Source organism: Aphis gossypii, chromosome 2 (genome assembly GCF_020184175.1).
Source record: "Aphis gossypii isolate Hap1 chromosome 2, ASM2018417v2, whole genome shotgun sequence".
NCBI classification, from domain to species: Eukaryota; Metazoa; Arthropoda; class Insecta; order Hemiptera; family Aphididae; genus Aphis; species Aphis gossypii.
The window spans coordinates 68,779,793-68,801,877 of record NC_065531.1 but is presented as its reverse complement, the minus strand read 5'-3'; the positions used below and the strand labels follow the sequence as shown (position 1 = coordinate 68,801,877).

Sequence of the window (22,085 nt, the reverse complement as noted above, 5' to 3'; positions counted from 1 at the left end):
TATCATATATATAAAAACACACGTTCGACTCACGCGATTAGTGCTCTGATTACGTTTTCTCACGTTTCGAGTAAAACAAATATTAGTTTTCAAAAGACGTCCGACAATATACCAACCAGTGTAAGTACTTAACCATACGATACGCGAATGCAAGAATACGAATTTGGGTAAAATGATAATATCAAATCACAGACACGCACGGTTCGGGTAAAACATATTTTTAATTTATAATAATATGCAGTGAAATGCCAGTGATATTATATGTTACCTATAATACCATATAAATAATGTAAAAACAATATTATTGCATTATATTATAATTATTAATTATTTATTAAAACGATGACGACCGTTTAAAGAAAACATTTAGACATGACTCCCGATACAGCCGGACGCATTTATTATATCGATTTTTGAGCATAATGAATACCAATATATTACATAATATACTACACACTTTTATACACTTAGTACACTAACACACGCACGTACGCTAATATATATAATATATCGATTGGTCGCGGAGAACTTGCGCGGAATGCCGGCCTACAATCAAACCACGAGCTTGCAGCTTGCAGCTTGCAGATTGTCACGAGCTCATTTTCCTCCAATTACGACTATCTATGTGCATACACATACACACATACATTTATACCGGATGATTCATTTAACGTAGGACCCTCATTATTACATTATTATCGTTTTTAAAAATATTTTAAGTCGTCAAAAAACATTTTTTACTAATTTTTTTCGATGTTATATTTTTTATTATCATTAACGAAAACATACACACTTCTTTAATTACTTATTTCAAACCAAACTATTTTTTGTCGTATCACAATGTATAAATATCGAATTAATTTCGAACGAGTGGGTTATAAAATTATTATACTTTTAACAATAAAATATATAGTAATTATTGTCGTATTTTAAATTTATAAGAGCGGAGCAAAGTACACAAACACCGGAGTTCCAGGGGGTAGGAACCACGCAAAGTGTTTGTACACACAATCGTCTAAACTTTAAATATTTATAACTGTAATAATAAACAAATCGTGCGAAATTTGATTATTTGTATAGTACTCCGAGTAATATTATAATAATATGTCTCGTATAATTGGAAATCAAAAAATGCATATTATTATCGTACATTTGCAAAAGAGTGAAAAAATTGAAAAAATTGAAACAATTATAACTATGACGATCTGCAGAAATAGTAAAAAATATAATTTTCTCCGCCGACCGCGCTGCTGTTTCGCGTCGACTTGGTAATTCGGTAAAAATGATATTATTATTATAATACGTAGAAGAAGAAGAGAAGAAGAAGAAAAAAAAACGTTATTGTTTTCCGTAATTACGACGAGTGCCGCCGCCTTACGTTAAATGGATCACCCCGTATTGACGGTTATAACAAGCGCGCTGCAGGGCTCCAGTCTCCGCCGTTCGCGCCCTCTCGTTCGCGTCGTCTCCTCCGTTCACACCTTCTCCGCTCTCAGTCGTTTCCGACGTTTGCGCCGTTCACCGACACCGCTCCGCCACCGCCGCCGCCACCGCCGTCGCGCCCCGCCGGCCGCGATACCACCGTCGTCGCTTTCTCTTTCGCTCGCGATCCCTGCGCGCGTGTACGCCGTTCTCCCGGAATTCCTGCCGACGTCACCGTCGTCGTCGTCGACGATACTCTTCGATATGTACCACGGTTAGCGCGGTTCTAACCGTCGCGCGTGCGCCCCCGTTATTACTATTATTATTGTTATTTATTATTATTATTATTATTACTACTATTGGTACACTGTTATTAATAGCACACCGCCGTACGAAAAGACGCGGGCACGACGTCTTTTAATCGGTCTGACGCGCGCCACGTCGTAAACGCTCGCGCCGCCGCCGCCGCCGCCGCCGCTCGGCTATACGTATAATTATACATGTGTCGAGAGTAAAACTTTAACGGTAAACATTTTCACGCACGAACAGTGCACACACGTCGGCCGTGGCAGACGCGACGTCGTTTGACTCTTCCGCCGGGACAACAGCGAAACACATATCGTAGTTATACCGTAATATCGTGAGTTTGAATATTAATCTTTTAACCGTCGTTCGTACCTATATATTATTATTATACCATCATCATACCGATCACAGCATACCGTATAATATTATGTATATAGCTATAAATTCGACTGTATTGTGCGTGAGAGTCGTATTTTTGTATTGTATATGAATATTGTTATTAGGTATTATTTTAACTCTTCGATAATTAATATCGTGTCGAACGACACGTGCATCTGGACGCAATAGGTTTTCTAAATTAATACGTATTAATTACCTAACCTAACCCTCGTGATTTTGCTACATCAACAAACTTCAACAGATCGTTTATAATTTACAAATGATTGTTGAATTGTTCGTCTCGATGAATATTCAAAACACAATACCGTCGTTAATTTGAACATTTAATCCGCTTAAATGTTTAATACAACAATAAATCTGTTTAAAGGTATGTGTGGTTTATGTATGGTGGTGTACCTACAAATCAATTCAGATTCCATACATTTTCATTTTTTTTTTCAATCATATAATTATCTAAAATTATTCATGCCTACTTTTTTCATTCATATTATTCTATATTATGTTAATACACAATTATATACATATATTTAAAGTTAAATAATATCGTTCATCAAAAGTTTAAATTAAGAATGATATAAAACACAGATAAACAGTACAATAATTTATATATCTTTATAAACATGTTTTGCGATAAAACCGAATCCTCTTTTCCAAATATTTCTTTTTTCTAATTTTCCTAACCTAATTCCAAAATCCTTAAACGGAAATTAATAATAAAAAAAAAAAAAACATTGATTGTTATTTCATGTATTAAATTATATAGTTTTATATATATAGTATATACAAATACATATTCATTACATTTATACATCGCATTCTATAGAGTAAAAAAATTATCACTAACATGATATTGAAATATCTTAAGTTTATTGTCAACAACTAATAGTCAAAATAAAAGAAAGAAAAGGAATTCAAAACTTTCAATCTTCTAAATTTTTTTGTCTTACAAATAATAATTACTACTAAATGACTAAATATAATAGGGTAACATTATACATACCTAGCGCGTAGTAGAATATTATATCATAATATAATAGAATGTATCTTTATTGCTATTAATAATGCATTATCCATATATTTTATAAATAAATATTTAAAACACATTACTCACATTTATATACACAGCTTAAAACACTATATAAATATCATATTTCAATAATACTATTAACCCTTGGTATAATGAGTATTTTTTTGCTAATACATTACACACATGGGATAAATATTTACTTTCCAATAATTATTTATTATAATTTAAGCTTTAGCCTTTGTTTTTCTTTTGAAGAATCAAATAATGTTGTTTTATTTTGTTTAATTTTAATCTATTTACTGTTAAAATAATTATTATATTATTATATTTTCGTAGAAAAAATATCCTGAAAATCGTTTTAAGTAAATTATAATTATTAAATACAATAATTTTAAATAAATAAATATAACTGAACTTTTATTAGAATTATGTGCAAATTATTATTATTATTTTAATTATGACACAAAGGGATTCCACAGTGCGATTCAATAATTTCCAGGTACTTGTGCATATGACTTTATATTAAACGTCACTAAAAATATTAAATTATTATGAAATTTAAATATTTTTGCATTATTGATATTTTTATTAAAATAAATATAACATTGATGATAATTTAGATAGGTACGTAATTAGAAGTATAAAAATATTACTGTAGCTGTATACTTGTATTAAAATTCAAAAATTAAGTTTTTAAAAAAATTCAAAAAAAATATTTATTAGCTATGTTGTATTTATTAAAAAACAGCTTGTCCTACAATTTAAATTTTATTAATTTAAAAAAAAATCTGTTCATACGTTTTTTTTAAACGATATACAGATGAGTGATTCATTATACAGTTAGAGTTCATTATTTCATTAAGTCTCAATATTGTTTTTAAAAATATTATCATACATAATATTTTAAAAAAAATATAAAACAATAAGTTAAAAAATTAATATTTTACACTAGATTTATCATTATTATTGTTCATTTTTAATTTCATATTCAGAACCAAAATATTTATCTGAATATTATTCAATATAATACCTATATATATATAAACAACATTTAAAATAATTACGTAATTATAATTAGTTAAACCTTTTAAGAATTTAAAGCTAAGATGATTTGAGAAGAGTGACATAGTATGACGGTAGTAGCGCTCAAAATATTAGGAAGTGAATTAACTTATCTTAAAATGTATTTCTTAAAAGTTTAAACTACTTAACTACTTAATATTAATTAGCTGTACTGTATTAATTTTTATAACAAAATAGATTATGTTAAAAGTAAATGTACTATAAATTTTACTTTTAGGATGTCTTAAAAATTTGTAAAATGATCTCTTTAATGACTACCTAACTCACTCATTTCTCTGATCTATATAATATGAAGAATTTTAAGTATTCATTATGAAGAGTCATTAATAATGACTCATCATGTTTTTCTGTTTATCCTTAACGGAAAATGAAAAAACACAATAATTGAAAACCTTTATATAAAATTAAAACAATAATAAACCGTTGTCTATTATTGATAAAAGTAGTTTACTTCGCAGAAACTGAAATGCAGTACTAATGTTTATGTAATTTTGTTATCGAGATACTGGAAATAAATTAGTTATGAAATAAATGATTAATCAATTTTGTAGTAATTTGATGTGTATAGTCACGAAGAAATTTTATAATAATATATATATATAACATAAAAACATACAAACTTATCCATGAGGTAATATATGACAGGATTAAAGATGGAGCAACAATATCCTGTTACTACAACATCTACAGCAATGGATGAAACACTGTTCGAATATAAAGGGGGACTAGCAGATGATTTGAAGTTTCTTGCGGCAATCCCAGAAGTGTGTGACGTTACATTTTTAGTCGGTGAAACACGGGAACCGGTGTGTGCAGTTAAAGCAATTCTAGCGGCCAGAAGCCGGTAAGTAATTTACAATGTATTAATAATTAATTAAATATGGCAATATTGAATACAATTAGTTTATAGTGTTTGTACACAAATAAGTTACATAGTGTATTTGATAAACCAATAGTTAAATTACAAAATTATGATAACCTTTATAAAATCTTAATTTATTGAATTAATTTTACTATCAACATTTTCTTAAAAAGGTTGGTATATTATAGTGTTGGAAAATGTATTCAATCAACATTAACTACGTTTTTCTCATATAGATTCGTGTTATCACGTTACATTCTAAGTATTAAATTTTCCATTCCATAAAATGAACATATAATGCTTAATTCATGAATTGGTGCAAAATATGTCCATTTCATAAAATGTACTATAATAAATATTAAATACTGAATAATTCATGATTTATGAAACTGCTTATATTTTAGATTTATATTCGGATACAACAGTATAAATTATACTGTTTAAGTATATTAATGTACTAAAGTCTAGAACTCTATTAAGTTGTACACATTCTTGCTTAAACCCTATTTTTTTAAAATATAATACTTATGTAAATGGTAAAATCGAGACAAGACTGCAAGAGTACTATAAATTTATTTTATAGATTATTTTTCTATAGTGGTAGCTTAGACATTAAAAATAAAATTGATCCAATGGACAATCTGTATGAAATTTTTATTATAATGAACTAAATGAAAATATAAGTGATATAATTAATTTAGATTGAATTGGGTGATACAAAAAATGTAAAAAAATGTTTCAGTAACAATTACAGTCAGATAATTTTATCACAGAGGATACTAATTTTTTGACCAGCACTATAAAACACTGTATTTTTAACATATAACTATATAAGCACTAAATTGAAATTACAAACATACTTATAATTTAATATGATAGAATCTTATTGATAAAGTATCTAATGCTATAACAGTATGCCAACCAAAACTAAAACTGTAAACTGAAAAAAAATGATTAGCTAATGGATTGCTTTGCTTATTACTCTAAAAACAGGAATTTTCTATAAAAGTTAATAAACACACTGCAAATAATCAAAATCTAATTCATCCTACAAAATAAAAATAATAACACAATTAATGGTAGAGAATAATACTTAATATGTAATAAAAATAAATAAAAACTTCTACCAAAATAAAATAGTTTTATGTATTCTATAATCTACCTACATGAAAATTAATTAGCATATTTTAGTTATATATGAAGTTATAGATTAACAACAAAATAGTATTGGGTACCAATGTAATTAAAACCGTATTATTATATAGAAACATGGAATTTAGTGTAATTACATATTAAGATTACGTTTTAATCTATTGTAAATGTTATACCTCACAACAGTAATATAAATGTTATTACATTGCATAGCAACATAATAGTACTAACGTTACAACTTAGTTAACGATACTGGGATTATATTATTAATTAATAAATACAAAATATCTTTAATAACTGTAATAATTCATGAATTCTGTATAAATTCTTGTGTTATATTATTATAAACATATCTATTATAATTTATTTTATTAACTATTTTTAATTCAAAAAAAAAAAATAATAATTAAATTAAATTAATAATAATATGATATTTAAATAATTTAGAAAAAAATGTAAATGTAACCCGGCGTAATATATAGGCAATAAAGGTACATTATTGTACAGATGAATCGCAGATCTTAAATACCAACATAACGTTAAGTTTGTTAAATAAAAAAAACATATTTTACTTTTAAATTATCCGCTATGTTATTAGATATGATAATTTAAGGAATTAGGCAATCAACAAAGATCTTATTACTAAATATTTATGGATTACAATTACAATTATCAGAATCAATTTTAAAAAACATAATAGTTGAGGCTATTGAAAGCTGGTCGTTTTTTCATGAATTTAGACCAATGAATGAAAGAAAAATTTACCCAGTAACAAAAGTCCGATTTTAATTTTGAAAACATATTTGAATTCCTTATTCTCTTTTCTAGGTTTTTTAGGAAATGAATGTTAATTCTTTTTGTTTTAGTATTAGTATTAGTTAAGGTGTATTTTGAAAAAAAAATGTATAAATATGGAATTTGTTACTATAGTAATCAAGCAATACAAAAAAATCAAGAACCCATTTCCTACAAAACCTAGAAAAGAGAATAAGGAATTAAAATATGTTTTAAAATTAAAATCGGACTTTTGTTACTGGGTGAATTTTTCTTTCGCTTTTTGGGATTTTCATGTAAACATTTTTTTTATCGCAAAATTGAGTGACATGTGACTGCGCGTTATACGTTACTGATTTCCAAGAATCTTAGCTTATAGTCAATCTTTAATTACATAAAGCGTTCGGAAAGCTCACACACACTAATAATCAGTCACAACACACACAGCTACACTTAACTCACGAAGGATATCGAATATCGTCTAAATACGACTCCTTAAAAATGGTTCGTTTTTAACAGCCTTAATATTTGAAATTCAATTTTTTTTTTTACTTATATGCATGCTAAATATGGGTACTAATTTTATAAAAATATGTAATTTACATTAATTTAGAAACCTTTATATAATGAAAATCTGTAATGCCTTTCTATTATTTCAGTTAGTCTTATGCTCGTGAATTACATAATTAGGGATATTGCTATAATTATCAACACTTTTTCTAGTGTATTAACAACATATTTTGTTTAATATCAATATTGATAAAACGGCATAAATAAATAAAACGTGATAATTTTTTTAAGACGGGATTCTTTCTGATCTGAGACCCTTAGTCTTTGCCATTTTGGATTATTTATCGATAGATTGGCTTTTAAGATTACACACATACAAGATTCATTTCCGGATCATCTTGAATGGATAGGTTTTGCAATTTCCTGAAAAACTTTTGGGATATTTCAAAAATTATATTTTTAAAATATCACCTAAATCGAATTTCCAATCCATGCGGAAACACTATAATATAAAACTTTTTGAAAACATATTTTACTTCCAAAAAAGTTTTTACGAACATAATAACAAAATTAAATTAAAACTAATTTGAATTAAATTTTATTATTTATCCGTTGGAGTTTGAACTATGTTACATATTGCTAAATATTTTTAAATCATTTTCAGTTTACCATATTTAAAAATAATGTTTTTTTAAAATTGTTATTTGCTTAACATTATCTATGAAGATAATACATATTATCTTGAAAATTAAATAATATTATCATTAAATAAATATTCCTCCGCCGGTATTTATAGTATACGTACGAATATAACGTCCTTTTATTATTTATAATGGTGTTAGTAGGCAATCAAGAGAATTTAAAAGAATACATAACATATTTTTAACAATCAATAAAAAATAATTATATAAAAAATTTAATGGCATTTCAACATTTTATTGAAGTAATTATGTTTATTAAGATTTTACCGTTAAGAGGACATCGTACCTGCTGTGGTAACTCCGTCTTACACACGTACAACATGGAAAATTTTCGTTTTCAAATTTCAATTGTGTGCTGTTAGTTTTGATATTAGACTGGATTGATCTTAAAAATTTTAAGATAAGATTATTACCTAGAGAGCCACGTAGGCTTTTATTGATGTTATAATATTTAAGTAAGTTATGATCATTTTAAAATGTACAGTTTCAAAATGTTCATAACTTACTTAAATATAATAATATCAATAAAAGTAGCTTACGTAAGGCCCTAGATTATAATCTTACCTTTAAATTTGATAATAGGCCATTTCATTTTAATATAAAAACTAACAACACATAATTGAAACTGGTGAACGAAAATTTGCTATGTCGTATACTCGTACCTGTTTAATACGGAGACAACACATACGGTAACAACGTCCTCTATCCATCTTTTGTAATTTTGAGAGAAATGACAAGAATAAATATTGAAATTCGACCACTCTAGCTTATTTTTCACAAATGAATTAATATTTATATGTAATTTTACTTATATATGAATATTGAATAATAGTATATATTATTCATATTAAACCATAATTATTAATTATTAATAATTTTTAAATTTGGTATTACTATGGGCATACAAAAAAGTGCAATATGTACCTACTTAATTAAGTAATAAATAAAAAAACAAAGACTAATGATAATCACTATTCTATTTGATATTTATTGTATTATTTTAAAATTTAAAATGTTTTTAGTTTTAACAATTTTAATGGTATTTTTTTTTTTTTATATTTATAGTGTATTCTATAAAATGTTATATGACACGAATGGTAAACAACTACAACACCAACAACACTCAATTGGAGGTAGCTCATCAAAACGCAGTGGAGGCTTAATAAAGCAATTATCTGGTGCTGCAAGTGGAAATCAAAACCCTCAACAACAAAATAGGTTAAGAATGTTATTAAAACGTAGTTCAGAACCATTGATTCAACACAATCATCAACAACAGTATCAATCACGGGTAAGCGCATTCTAATATTTTTCATACAATTTTCTCGTCATATTTAGATAAACAAATGTTAACTTCCGGGTATTTTTTTGATGAACAATATTATTGATTTATATTTTCATCTTTTGAGAGCTAAAGAATGTGAAGTAATACAGAATACTAAATGCTTACATTTATAAGTACATAGAAAATTTACAGACTTACAGTTATAAAAACCAATTACTTAATTCACTGAATAAAGAACACAAAAATTAACATAAATTTAGATGATGGGGTTTTAAACTTCAAAGAAATGATTAATTGTAGTTATAGCTTATCTTTTCTCTTTTTTTTTTATCTTTATACATTAATTTATTGTTTAAGACACAATGGTAATAATAACAAAGAAATAAAATCTTTAGTACATTTTTTTTTAACAAACATTACTTCTAAACGAGTATTATTTTTATAAACGCACTCTTTTGAGTTATTTAATAAAGTATTAAACTACGTAATACAACAAATCGTGGTCTTCTCGTAGAAAAACTAGGACTACGTCAGTAAATATTTAATAATGGTTTTATGTAGTAGGACATTATTAATTTTATCCTACAATACATACAATAGGGAGTAGGGACCATTGTCACATAGTTTTTGATTTTCCAACTACAATACAGTGTTCCAAATAAATGATTGCTCTATAATATAATGTATATTATATATACTTAGTTTGGTATTGTGAAATATCAAATATAAGATACATTTTGTTTGATACATATTTTAAAACTTTAAACGATTTACTACCACCAAATTTTGACATCATAATGACGGGTCGAATGTATATCTGACAGTTATTGTATAGACATTTATGGTATATATAGTATTGATTCATATGTCTTGTGTGACTGTTGATATATAAACCAAAATATAGCAACAGCAAAAATCACCACCGAATAGGAACAGTATTAAGAACAACAGCAAAATGGTGGTTGCCGGATCCAACGCCTCGACATCTTGGTCGAAGTATAAAAGAGGAAGTGCAGTCGGAACTGCGGCGACAGCGATAAGTAATGTTGGGAGTGTAACATCGCCGACAGTGATAGTGATCGAAGAATTCGATGCCGACGTGTTCCGACAGTTAGTGGAATATGTACACACTGGTTGTGTAACATTACAACCACGGACGTTACTAGGTAAGTCAAAGTAGATAATAGATAATATTAGACATTTTTGTATGAATATAAATTTATTTATATTTTATACGTCATTATATAACATTTTAGTTTGGAAAAAAAATCATTACTATGCAAAAATGTACTAACAATTGTTTGGGTTCCTGAATTACACATTTATTAAGACTCAATAATGTAATTTGGAATATTTTGTGGGATAGAGTTCTTCTGAATTACTTTTCACTTTTTTTCAATACTCCTAAAAAACTAATGAACGATGTTAAAAGTTTTAATATCATTTAAAAATGTATTACTATATTACCCAATCAACGAATAGTGGGTTCACCATAAAATGCTAGTTGGCTTTTATACTTCTTTATTTATTAATAAGTAATAACCATTAATACTTTCCTGAAATTTTTAAGTCTCTATTTAAAGTCAATATAAATCAAACCATAGTATAATAATTAATAATAAATACTATCAAGTTGAAACGCGCACAGTGTATCGAGGGCTAAGAGGAAAATACTAGAGTTCGTTATATTTACTTGTACACGTCATCATTGATTTTATAAAATCAATGTCATAACTTACTAACGCATAGCATTTTCGCTTTATGTGGACCTAAACTAATGATATAATTTAAATTAAATGATATTAATAAAGCGTTTGTTCTTAATAGAGTTAAATAATTTCGGAAATGATATAGGTACCGAACTACCGATATACCGTAGTCGTTGACTATACTTTAATACCAACTCTATAACAAATGTATGATACGTATAAACGTAATTTGAGCGAATTTTGAAACGATTGTATAATATTAATGTATTACATTTTATTTTACTGTATTCTTTTCGAAGAAGTGTATTGTATCCAATTTTTTTTTTTTTTTTTAATGCATATAATTTTCTGCTAAGTAAAATATATTATTTAAGTCGGTACACCCTAATTATTCAATGTATCGTCGTATCCACTGCAATAGTGTTGTTTTATCAGGCGTGTTGAATGCGGCCGACTGTTACGGACTGGACGAGCTGCGGGCCGCCTGTACGGGTTTCGCCGACACGGGCGGCGGCATCACCGTGGACACAGCTTGTGCGCTGTTGGCGTCCGCCGAACGTTACATCCACTACAAGTGCACTAAATCGCTGGTGCAAAAAGTACGTGGGGGACGGGTGAGGGGTGAGAGGCTAAACCACTGTTGGCGATTTCGTGTATAATTCCATAATTCCATAATTATTTTAATTATTGTCATTTTTTTATTGTTGTTGTTTTTATTTCCGTAAACAATCGACAATTTTTTTACAGGTCCCACTGTATACCTATCAATGGGTTACCCGGTGTCCAACGATTACCTAATTCTATTATAGGGTTGAAAAATTTTTAAATTCAAATCATAAGATTAAAAATATTACAAGGCTTCTTTATACGTATTTGTATTGGCTATCATACATATTATGAACATTTTTCTATTATCTCTTTCATTTTTCTGATAATAATTTATAACAAATTATTGAACTAAAACCAATCGATAAATTTCATTTTTTTTTTTTTTATCTCAAAACAAAATAAAAAGGATATAATATATGAGATTATTCACCAAGCATTATACTCACTTCCATTTTTTCGTTTAATTATGAATTTATTGAAATAATAATTTTTGGAATTTTTAATTATACCTATAAAGACCATATTTTTAAATTATCGAAAGTTTTCGTACTACTTAACGAGAATCTTTTAAAAATTCAAACTTATTTTTTTCAAATAAAAACCTCTTTTTATTTTAAATTATTTTATCTATAATCTTTATGCACGAATAATTATATAGTTATTAGAATATTGTACAAAACAATCATAATAATCCTTAAAAATAATTTTACAAAAAGATAATAGATGTAATATTAGATCTTTAGTATTTATTATACTTTGACTATTTTTTCAAATAAATGTTGATAGATTAGAATGAATTAATAAAATATATAAATCACCAGTTGCTGTATCTTCCAAACCCATATCATTTAAATTTTAGTTATATTTAAAAATTCCAAAAATCAGATTTAAAAATAAACTACATTATTGAGAAAAAAGGCAGGTGTCATGCTTGGTGAATTGTGTGTATGTAGTAAATATTGGACGTCTTTTGTAAAACGTGACATTTTGGTATCCCAAAAAGAGTTTTCGAGACAAATGGCATATAGATGACTTTTTTTTTTAAACAGATACTCCAGTTTTTATGCAAGGGTTGGATGATGTCTCAACCATAATATAGTCTATGTATAATATCAATACAATTAACGATTCGTCTAAAGCAGTGGCGTATTTACGGGGGGGGGTTATAGGGGATAGATCCCCCCATTAGTTTTTTTCTACTAGTAAGATTAATAATATCGTACGTATATGACAGCATAACAGAGTAAAATTATTAAAAACGCTATACTTATTATAAATATAATACTGAATATTGATTTATTAAGAATTTTAAGCACTAAAGGCTAAAACACAGATAATAAAATTACCTTTTACAATAGTAACCCAAAATATGTAGTATGTACGCTTATTGCCGATGGTGGTTTATCCTCTGGATGTGTTTTGCACACATTTATACGCTTATATGACATATAATATGCTATTATATTATATTTATATGACGACAATACACATTAACCTCTACCCGTCCAACCCACCTGTTATACATGTATATATACGTACGGGTACGATTGTGCCTAAACACCCTGTGTGCGCGTGTAAAATGTTCGTTTGATATTGTGAAACGTAATTACTATCATCACCATCATCATCATAATTCATAATTATCATCATCAACTTTTGTTGCCCATGTATATTACAATATTAAATTGTTGGTTTAATCAATGGCGCGCTCGCGTATATGTGTGCTATGGCGGGTGCGCGCTGGTTTTATTTTTGACGTTACACATTACGTTTTTTTTTTTTTGTGTACCTCCCTATAGTTGTGTTTTGCGTGTGTTGTTCATTTTTTTGTGTGCGTTTAAACGTGGACATTGCCGCAACTCGTATGGTGTTTTTTTTAGTTCTTTTATAATTAATATTTAGTTTTATTTTTTGTTTGCGTTATAACCCGCATTAGTTGTCGGATGGGTTATTTTTACTCCCAAACAGGTCGCTTAACTTGTAAGTGATACGCGTCATAGATCATCGCACATATCATCATAAATATCATCATCATAATAATTGTTTTGAACTACTATGATATACACAACAACATAAATATACATTCTGTCAAAGATAATAATAATTTAATGTATAGTTGTCAGTTGTGTAAACGCGTGTATGAAAATCTGACTAGTTATTTTATCGATAATGTTGTTTTATATTTTGTTGGTTTATTTGTTTTTCGGTTGTTTACCTGCAGTAGCATAAACCGGGAGTTAGCAATGTTTTAATCGATTTTGGAGTACCTACAGTGAATCAATATATTCTCTTTAATTCAACAAAATATCGGTTTAGAAATCAAAATAGCATTATATTAAATACGTACAATAAAGTTTTCAAGTGTTTATACAAATCTACAATACACAGTGATTTACTCAATAAAACGCATCATTATTTACATTTACTATCATTACACATTTAAACTTATAAGTTATGCATGTACATAAAAACATTTGAATACATAATATTATTGTAGATTTTTGAACGAATGATTTAAATGTATAATGTACATAAAATTCCTGAATAATTTAAAACTATAAGTATATTAAAATACAAACTTCGTAAATATTTTTCTGCATAAAATATTTCCAACACAATAAAATTGTTTATTTTTAAATTTAAATATAATATACTAAAATGTTTACATAAAATTATTATTTATCACTTTAAAAACGTCTTTTTATTCATACATAAATTGTTTAGTAATAACCGGTAAGTGTAGTATAATATTATATTCTCAGCTTTTAAACAGTAGTCTCTAACAAAAGAAAACTTTATTACTTTATCAACACTTTGAAGGGATGTAAAAAAAAAATATAAAAAAAAGATAATACAATTTAACGATAAAACTTACGACCTTAGAGAATTTCACTCGAGTGTCATAAACCTATATAGTACACACCCGAGTAAAATTAAATTAAACTAAACATGCCGACTGCCAAAACTATTATATTCAAATTATATTTTCTTAATATAAAAGTTTATAATTGCAAACTAATGTAAAATTTAATTTGACTTTAAGAGTAGAAATTATTATCAGTCCAGTAGAGTTATATACATAATATTTACGTAGTGGTTTTAAATTGTGAAAATGAAAACGCTGTCTTCGATAGAGCTCAGATTTTATATTCTTTTAACAAATATGTACCTATAAATTAAAAATCTAACACATAAATATATTTTTTTAATTGAATTCACATAAATTAATTTAACATTTTATTAATACTATAAACATTAAATAATTAATATATATACCTATATCATTGAAACCAGAAAATATATTAATTATTTTATGGAACGTTTAAGAAGCAGATAAGCTACTAAAACCTAGTGCTGGGCACTCATCTCGCTTGTGTGGTGTGTTAATGTATTATTACTCATTTATTTAGTCATTAATATAAATTTGGTAAATATTTAATTTCAAAATAATGATACCTACTCAATAACCTTCCCCCTTTGAAAATGTTTCTTTGTACGTAACTGGAGTACCTAACTTAATACAATTTAATTTTAAGACTTAAACCTAAAACTATAGACTTTTTAAAATAATTAATGAATAATGAATTGTATCGTTATTTAAATAAATAATCAATTATCTTCAATTTAAGAAATAATAAAAACTGTTATTGTTATATTTTTTTTCTCAATTTTTCGTTACTTTTCCTTTGCTTTCGGAAAACACCATGAAAATCGAATTGATAATTTTATAAACTTAATACATAGCACTTTGGTTTATGGAAATCATAAATTTACAAATTAAAATAAAATCTGAGTTCTTCTCATTATAGTACATTTAAGAAATTAGAATTGGTTTGGACAGTATTTAATTATTTATATAGATAAGTAATAAGAAATATCCAAATTTTTTAACCTCGAAAGCTTAAATTTTGTAATAAGTATAAAAAATATGATATGAAAATAGTTATGTCAATGCTAAACAGCATAAAAAATATCTTAGAATAGTGAATTGATGTATAACTGTATATTTGGTTATTAATTTATATAAACGTGGAATTGTGGAATGAAACGAGTATCGTGATTTACGGCAATGAACACTTTTTATTTTGTTATAAGCTAATATATTGTGTTGATGGATTTTTGTACGTTGTTTTGGTGTTGATTAGCAGAAATGTTTTGATCGTTTTTATTTTATACTGCAATGCTGTAAATAAATAATATTAATTATTAATTGAACAAGTTAACTTTGCAAGTTACATATAATGTATGAAATAATTGAAATAAAATTAATTTGAACGAAATTATAAAATTGTTTAAAAATCTTAAAGGTGCTCGAGTTCGTAGACGTGAACGGCGGACGCGTACTCACACTTGGATCATTCACATTATTGCCGCAACACGTGGTCCGACTTATACTATCACGGGACGAGTTACGAGCTGATGAACTGACAAAATTTCAGGTGAATATTATAATATATTAATGTATTCGTATGGTTTTATCTATTATAAACTATAGTCTATATTTATCTATAAGTTAACATCACAATTGGCATTTTGTAATGACAAATATTTACACCTTGACATTATGTGATTATGGGGCCATTAAGTCGATCAATATCAATACGATATTTTATTACTTTTTCGTTGAATAGAAATGTGCCAAAAAATCAAACTGTCAAGTATCACGCCATTATACATTTATAAACAATATAATAATATTATATAGCTAATAAAGGTGTCCTACAATTATATGCGTGAATACCGATATCGTAAAATCAAATATAATAATATGTTGTAGGTATAATATATTATCATTTTAATAGTTATAGTATTTAACAATGATACTTTAATATAATGCATGAAGACTATAATATTCTAATATTCATGACATAATGTGTTCTAAGTGATAAACTGATAAATATGGCGATTTCTACACCTTTACGTCTAATTTTACACAATACATTCTTGGTGGCATTGCAGGCTGCATTGATGTGGGCAAAAAAATATGCCGCTGATGCTGCTGACAACAATAATGCCGATTCCGAAGATGCAGATTGGCGTTCTCTGTTTAGAGAACACTTCGCGCCCATCATCCAATACCACAAGATCGCGGCGAGTGTAATTTTAGAAGAAATCATGCCTTTAGGTGTGGTTCCTGACCGGGACCTATTATCAGCACTTGCTTATCAGGTATTTTCAATAATCAATATATTATGATTTCGAAAAAATGGAGATAAAATATTTTAAGGCTTTTAAAGTGAAGTAAGTAGTTCAAAGCACTTTTTTTTTGTTATGAAAATGTCAACGAGTGAATATCAAATATTATTGAAGCAATAATAGATTATTTTTTTTGTTTATAAACACTTAAAGTTTATATGAATTGGGAATTATGGTTATTTATACTAATAAATCCACTTATTTAAGCTTTAAATGCTTACATTAATAAAAATAATATTATTTCAATATTAATATTTATATATTGAAAAACCCAAGGGATTATGTATATATGTGTATTGTATACATAATACGCATATATATTGTTTTTAGAAATATGATATTAAAACGATAGGTTATTACAACCATTAAAAACAATTAAAAAATTAACTGGATTTGATAGGAAAAAAAATAGAATTTTTTATAATATTTGTTCGTGTTATTCATCATAATTTTAATGTATATTTATATAGGTATTTATTTAATAATTAATATTTATACAAAAGCTTTTAGCATTTTTTTAATGTTCGGTTAGTAGGTATTCAGGTAGTCAGGTTTTGTAATAACGCTATACTTCTTCTTAGAATTACAATCCAAAAAAAAATAAATAATAATAATAATAATAAAATATACCTACTGTATATAGATTTATTATTGTGAAAGTCATGATACCCTTGGAGAATTTACTACAAACATAATAATAATATATCGTCGTTGACACAAAAAAACATCCTACGTGCCAAATATACGATTTTGATGTTTTGGTATCTCTGGATTTAAAAAAAAAATAAGCCATCATTTAATATTATCTCTTATAAGCTATTATCTATCTTTATCGTAAAATAATTAGCGAGAAATAATAAATAAAGCCCACCTATGCATTATTATGCATACTACTTGTTCCATAATATTCGGTTATGAAATACTTGTTGTATGAGATTAAAATTAAATAATATCTGATACCAAGTATAGTAAAAAAAAAATTCCAATGTAAGCAGGACAAAAATTAACTAATAAAACCTCGTCCGGTGCGGCAATATCATATTGACAACTTACACAATATATTCCTACAAAAATAACATAATGTTTCTATTTTTTTTTTCAAACTTCGAAAAATTGATTTACGTTACTTGAAATTTGTTTTTAGAGATAATTTATTTTGTTAACGTTTTTTCTGAGTACCTATACCAAAAAATCGGGTAATATAATAGCATATAATACGAGAGGTTTTTCGTATCGACGACGATTAGAGGCAGCTAAGTTACGAAATTATTTGCTGATCGCACGTGTTTGGACGCAGGCAGACCCGAACAGCGTGCGGCTGGACTCCATCTCCGGGGCCGGCGACCGGGATCAGTTGCGGTGCGGTCGGCGCCGGACGCGGTCCATGTCGGTGCAGAGCGGCGGCGCTGGCGGCGACGAGGACGACATGCAGTCGGGCTATCATCAGGTGAGCGTCGCGGCCGGCCCGTCGACCACGTCCATCGGCGGCATCGGTCTCGGCCATCAGCCGCCGGCCACGCCGACGCTGAGCAGCGGCGGCAGTGGCGGCAGCGCGGACGTCGTGGGCCGTCCCAATCAACGGCCGCCGCCGCCCAGACGCCGGCGACGCACCTCGTCGTCCGCGCACCAGCATCAGGGACACCAAAAACCCCACTACCACCATCACCACCACCATCACTACCGCCCGCTCAACCGGCACAACCTGTCCTCGGACTCGACGAACAGCCGGAGTTGTTGTACGAGCGACGACGACTCGGCGGACGACCTGACGTCGTCTTAAACACCTGCAGACATAAAAAACGAGCGACGACTAGCGCGAAGTCGACCGCCGCCGTGACTTCTTCCCAATCGAAATGTGCACAGCCGAGGGGTTATTGAAAATGAATCATCCGCCACACATTTGTCCTGCAGGTTTCCACCCGATCTAAGGCCGTGTGACCACTATTGTACTTTGGCAATCGGTACACTGCTACAGTGTACTTACGTGAACTATAGGACAATTGTACCCTTCTTAGTCCACGGTACGCACATACCACCCTATGTCGTTGACCGCTGCAGAGGAGCTAAAAAATTAGCGGTCGATTATCCCGCGACGGTTATGACGTATGGTGGAACGAGTATTTGAGTTCCGACTAATTTATGTTGTTCGGTCACACGGCCAACGGTATTATAAGTGAAATATTTATACAGGCACCATTAAATAAATAATCGAAACATTATTATTTTATTTTTAATGTACCATGTGCGCATGCTATGAACCGAAAAATTAAAAATAATTAGACATTTTAAATCGGATGAATCATTTTGAATAACCTCTAACCTTAAAAATGACACGACTCTAACTATACATTAGTACTGAGTAATTGTCCACGATTTTATAGAATCTTTAGGACGTTACTTTTTTTCTATAAACACAATAACTCATCTAATATAATCGTTATTTTCTAATATTTTTCATTATGCATTATATAATTAATTATATTATATTTATAAAAATTGTGCACCTATGTGTGAATAAATTATGCAATCCGCGTGATGTACGCAAAAATTCATCATCAGATGGAGGGATGATTATATTAAAACATAATATTATATTATATAAAGAAATTAAGAAAATACAAGAGATTAGCTCACGAAAATCGAATACGTATTTTGTTAATATACAAAATAACCATTGATTACAGAAATAATATTTAAAAAAAAAAATAGTATATTATAATCTAGTCGACTTGCAGCCAATATACTTTTGTTAGGATTTTTTTTAAATAAAATAATATTTGTGTATACCTGTATATAACTGTTTGTTATTCGAATGTACGACAAAAGGTGTATGTTTAATGTATAATGTATATTATTATCTTATTACTCAAAAACCAACCGTTCTATCTTGAAAAAAGTTTCAGAGATATCAGGAAAGTTTTGAAAGTTGTTGAACAACGTTCAAAAATATACTATTTTGAAATATCCAACTCGTCACAGGCAAATTATCTTTATTGAATTACTTCACAAAGTTATACTCACACACAGATACTGATGCCAATTTATCCATGAACTTAAGTACACTAAAATCGAAATAGACAGACAGTGCTTCATTAAAATATTTGCTAGAGAAACTTAGTAAGGCATAATTTATACAAGTTTGTGTAGTGCGGTAATATTTGATCAAATAGTTATTCTAACATGTCGATCTCCTTATCTCCACCTCTCTACTATGTGGTTGCTAAAGACGACTTAAACTCGCAATATTTGATTAGGACTTAGATTCGATAACACTTCAAATATAAAAATGTATTGCAGCATCAGTGCACTATGAAAATAACAAAGTTACATGTTTTAATAAGTAACAAAATTATAATACGTTTAAATATTTGTAAAAAAAAAATTGATTTATTATTTTCTTTTTTAATTCTTTTAAATCTATGTAATTACAATTAAAAAACCGTATAAGAAAAATTATTATTTACTTGTGTATCATAAATTTTAAATCTAAATAAGTAACTATATTATTTAAAATTATGGTTTTTGACTAAAGAAAACAATTTAACAATAAATTGTCGAATCGTAAAAAATTAGTTAAATTACTATCACATAAAATTCAGTTCACTGATCAAAAGTAAAATTTAAGCCAATGAAAAAATTAGTGTTAAAATGATAAATTAGTGCACTAAATAATGCCAAAAAATGAATAGCAAGTAAATTTACCGTTGTTTTTATATGAACTCATATACTTTGATAATCGCATTGCAAATCTAAATGATAATACTATTTATACGATATCTTGCATACTAATAAATTTAACTAAGTAATAAGATATGCACGAAATGCAATAAAATTCAAGTCTCAAATAATTTTATAGTTTATACTGTGGTATGCACCAGATCTTAGTTATTAAATGTATTATAAATAGAGCACGGGTTTCTATGCAATTGCATATTTTTTACCTTTTCACATTTTTAGATTTTTGTCAGTGTTTTTTACGAATCATAATAGCTTGAATATAGGCACTGGTGAATTTATTTTTTTTTTGCATACATCTGCATAATTAATATTTATTGCATATTTTTGCATATTTTACAAAATTTGAAATGTACCTATTGCATATTAAACCAATAATTTAAAAAATACATATAAAATAATATTTTGTCAAGTAGAAATGTTAAAAACAATTTTGTTGGCATTAAAATAATAACTGAAATAAATATAAGATGAATAATCGATTACGAATATTACGATAAACGTTAGTGTCTACCTATAATCTTAATTGATTTTGCTATATCAGTCATAGTTATCAACATACCACTCAGTTACGTTGTTTGTCGTTTAGTCCGTAAATCATGAATATGTCGAAGATAAGTTCGATTTGCAATAAAATTTTAGAATAGATTTTCTCAGCAAACAAAGACACTGAGGTTTTCACTACTGATGGAAAAATAGTATTTTATAACCCTTGTAAAAAATCTTCTGCTTGTAATTTAAAAAATACATTAAGCTGTTCAGAAATTATTTTTTATTAATAATTAATTTGTAAATTTTAAATAAATAAAAAAAAATTCTTGCATATTTGTTGCATAATTTCATGATTTTTACTGCACGTTATATATGGCATATTTCGATAAATTTTATTGCAAAAAAATCTGAGCTCTAATTATAATATAATATTAATTATAGCTGTTAAATGTTGTAATTGTATTAAAAAAAAAATAAAACAAATTAAGGTTAAATTAATAATTTATATCGTGTAATAATGTGTATAATGCATGCATTACTAAAAATCACTTATATTATGTTATTTATAATACTTACCACATCATATTATGTAAATACCTACAAGTAAATGGCTATTATATTTAATACTAGTTTAAACTATCTATATTCTATATATCTATTAGTTGTAGAAAAAAAGAAATGTATACAATTCAAATAAAATTGTTATCTAAATAATTTTAAAAATGTAATAAGAATCTGGCAATAAGTACAACTTATAATTGTAAGTAGGTATTATAATTGTCATTATAAAGTAAGAATTGTTGGGAAATTAGTTTATTTCACT

General features: G+C 27.8%; 1 protein-coding gene across 3 annotated transcripts; it reads left to right on the top strand.

Moving 5' to 3' along the window:
• The first annotated feature begins 1,512 nt into the window (after window positions 1–1,512).
• On the top strand, window positions 1,513–20,103 carry LOC114126071 (serine-enriched protein-like). 3 transcript variants are annotated; one of them, XM_050200907.1, is made up of 8 exons: window positions 1,513–2,062; window positions 4,883–5,081; window positions 9,302–9,527; window positions 10,426–10,687; window positions 11,666–11,829; window positions 16,147–16,278; window positions 16,799–17,008; window positions 18,333–20,103. In XM_050200907.1, exons 2-8 carry the CDS (start codon window positions 4,891–4,893, stop codon window positions 18,813–18,815), a joined length of 1,668 nt encoding a protein of 555 aa, XP_050056864.1. In that variant the 5' UTR covers window positions 1,513–2,062; window positions 4,883–4,890; the 3' UTR covers window positions 18,816–20,103. The 3 variants fall into 3 exon arrangements, with proteins under 3 accessions (XP_050056864.1, XP_050056863.1, XP_027845748.2); XM_050200906.1 differs by lacking the exon at window positions 1,513–2,062 and adding an exon at window positions 2,107–2,494; XM_027989947.2 differs by lacking the exon at window positions 1,513–2,062 and adding an exon at window positions 3,636–3,653.
• Window positions 20,104–22,085: the final 1,982 nt, after the last annotated feature.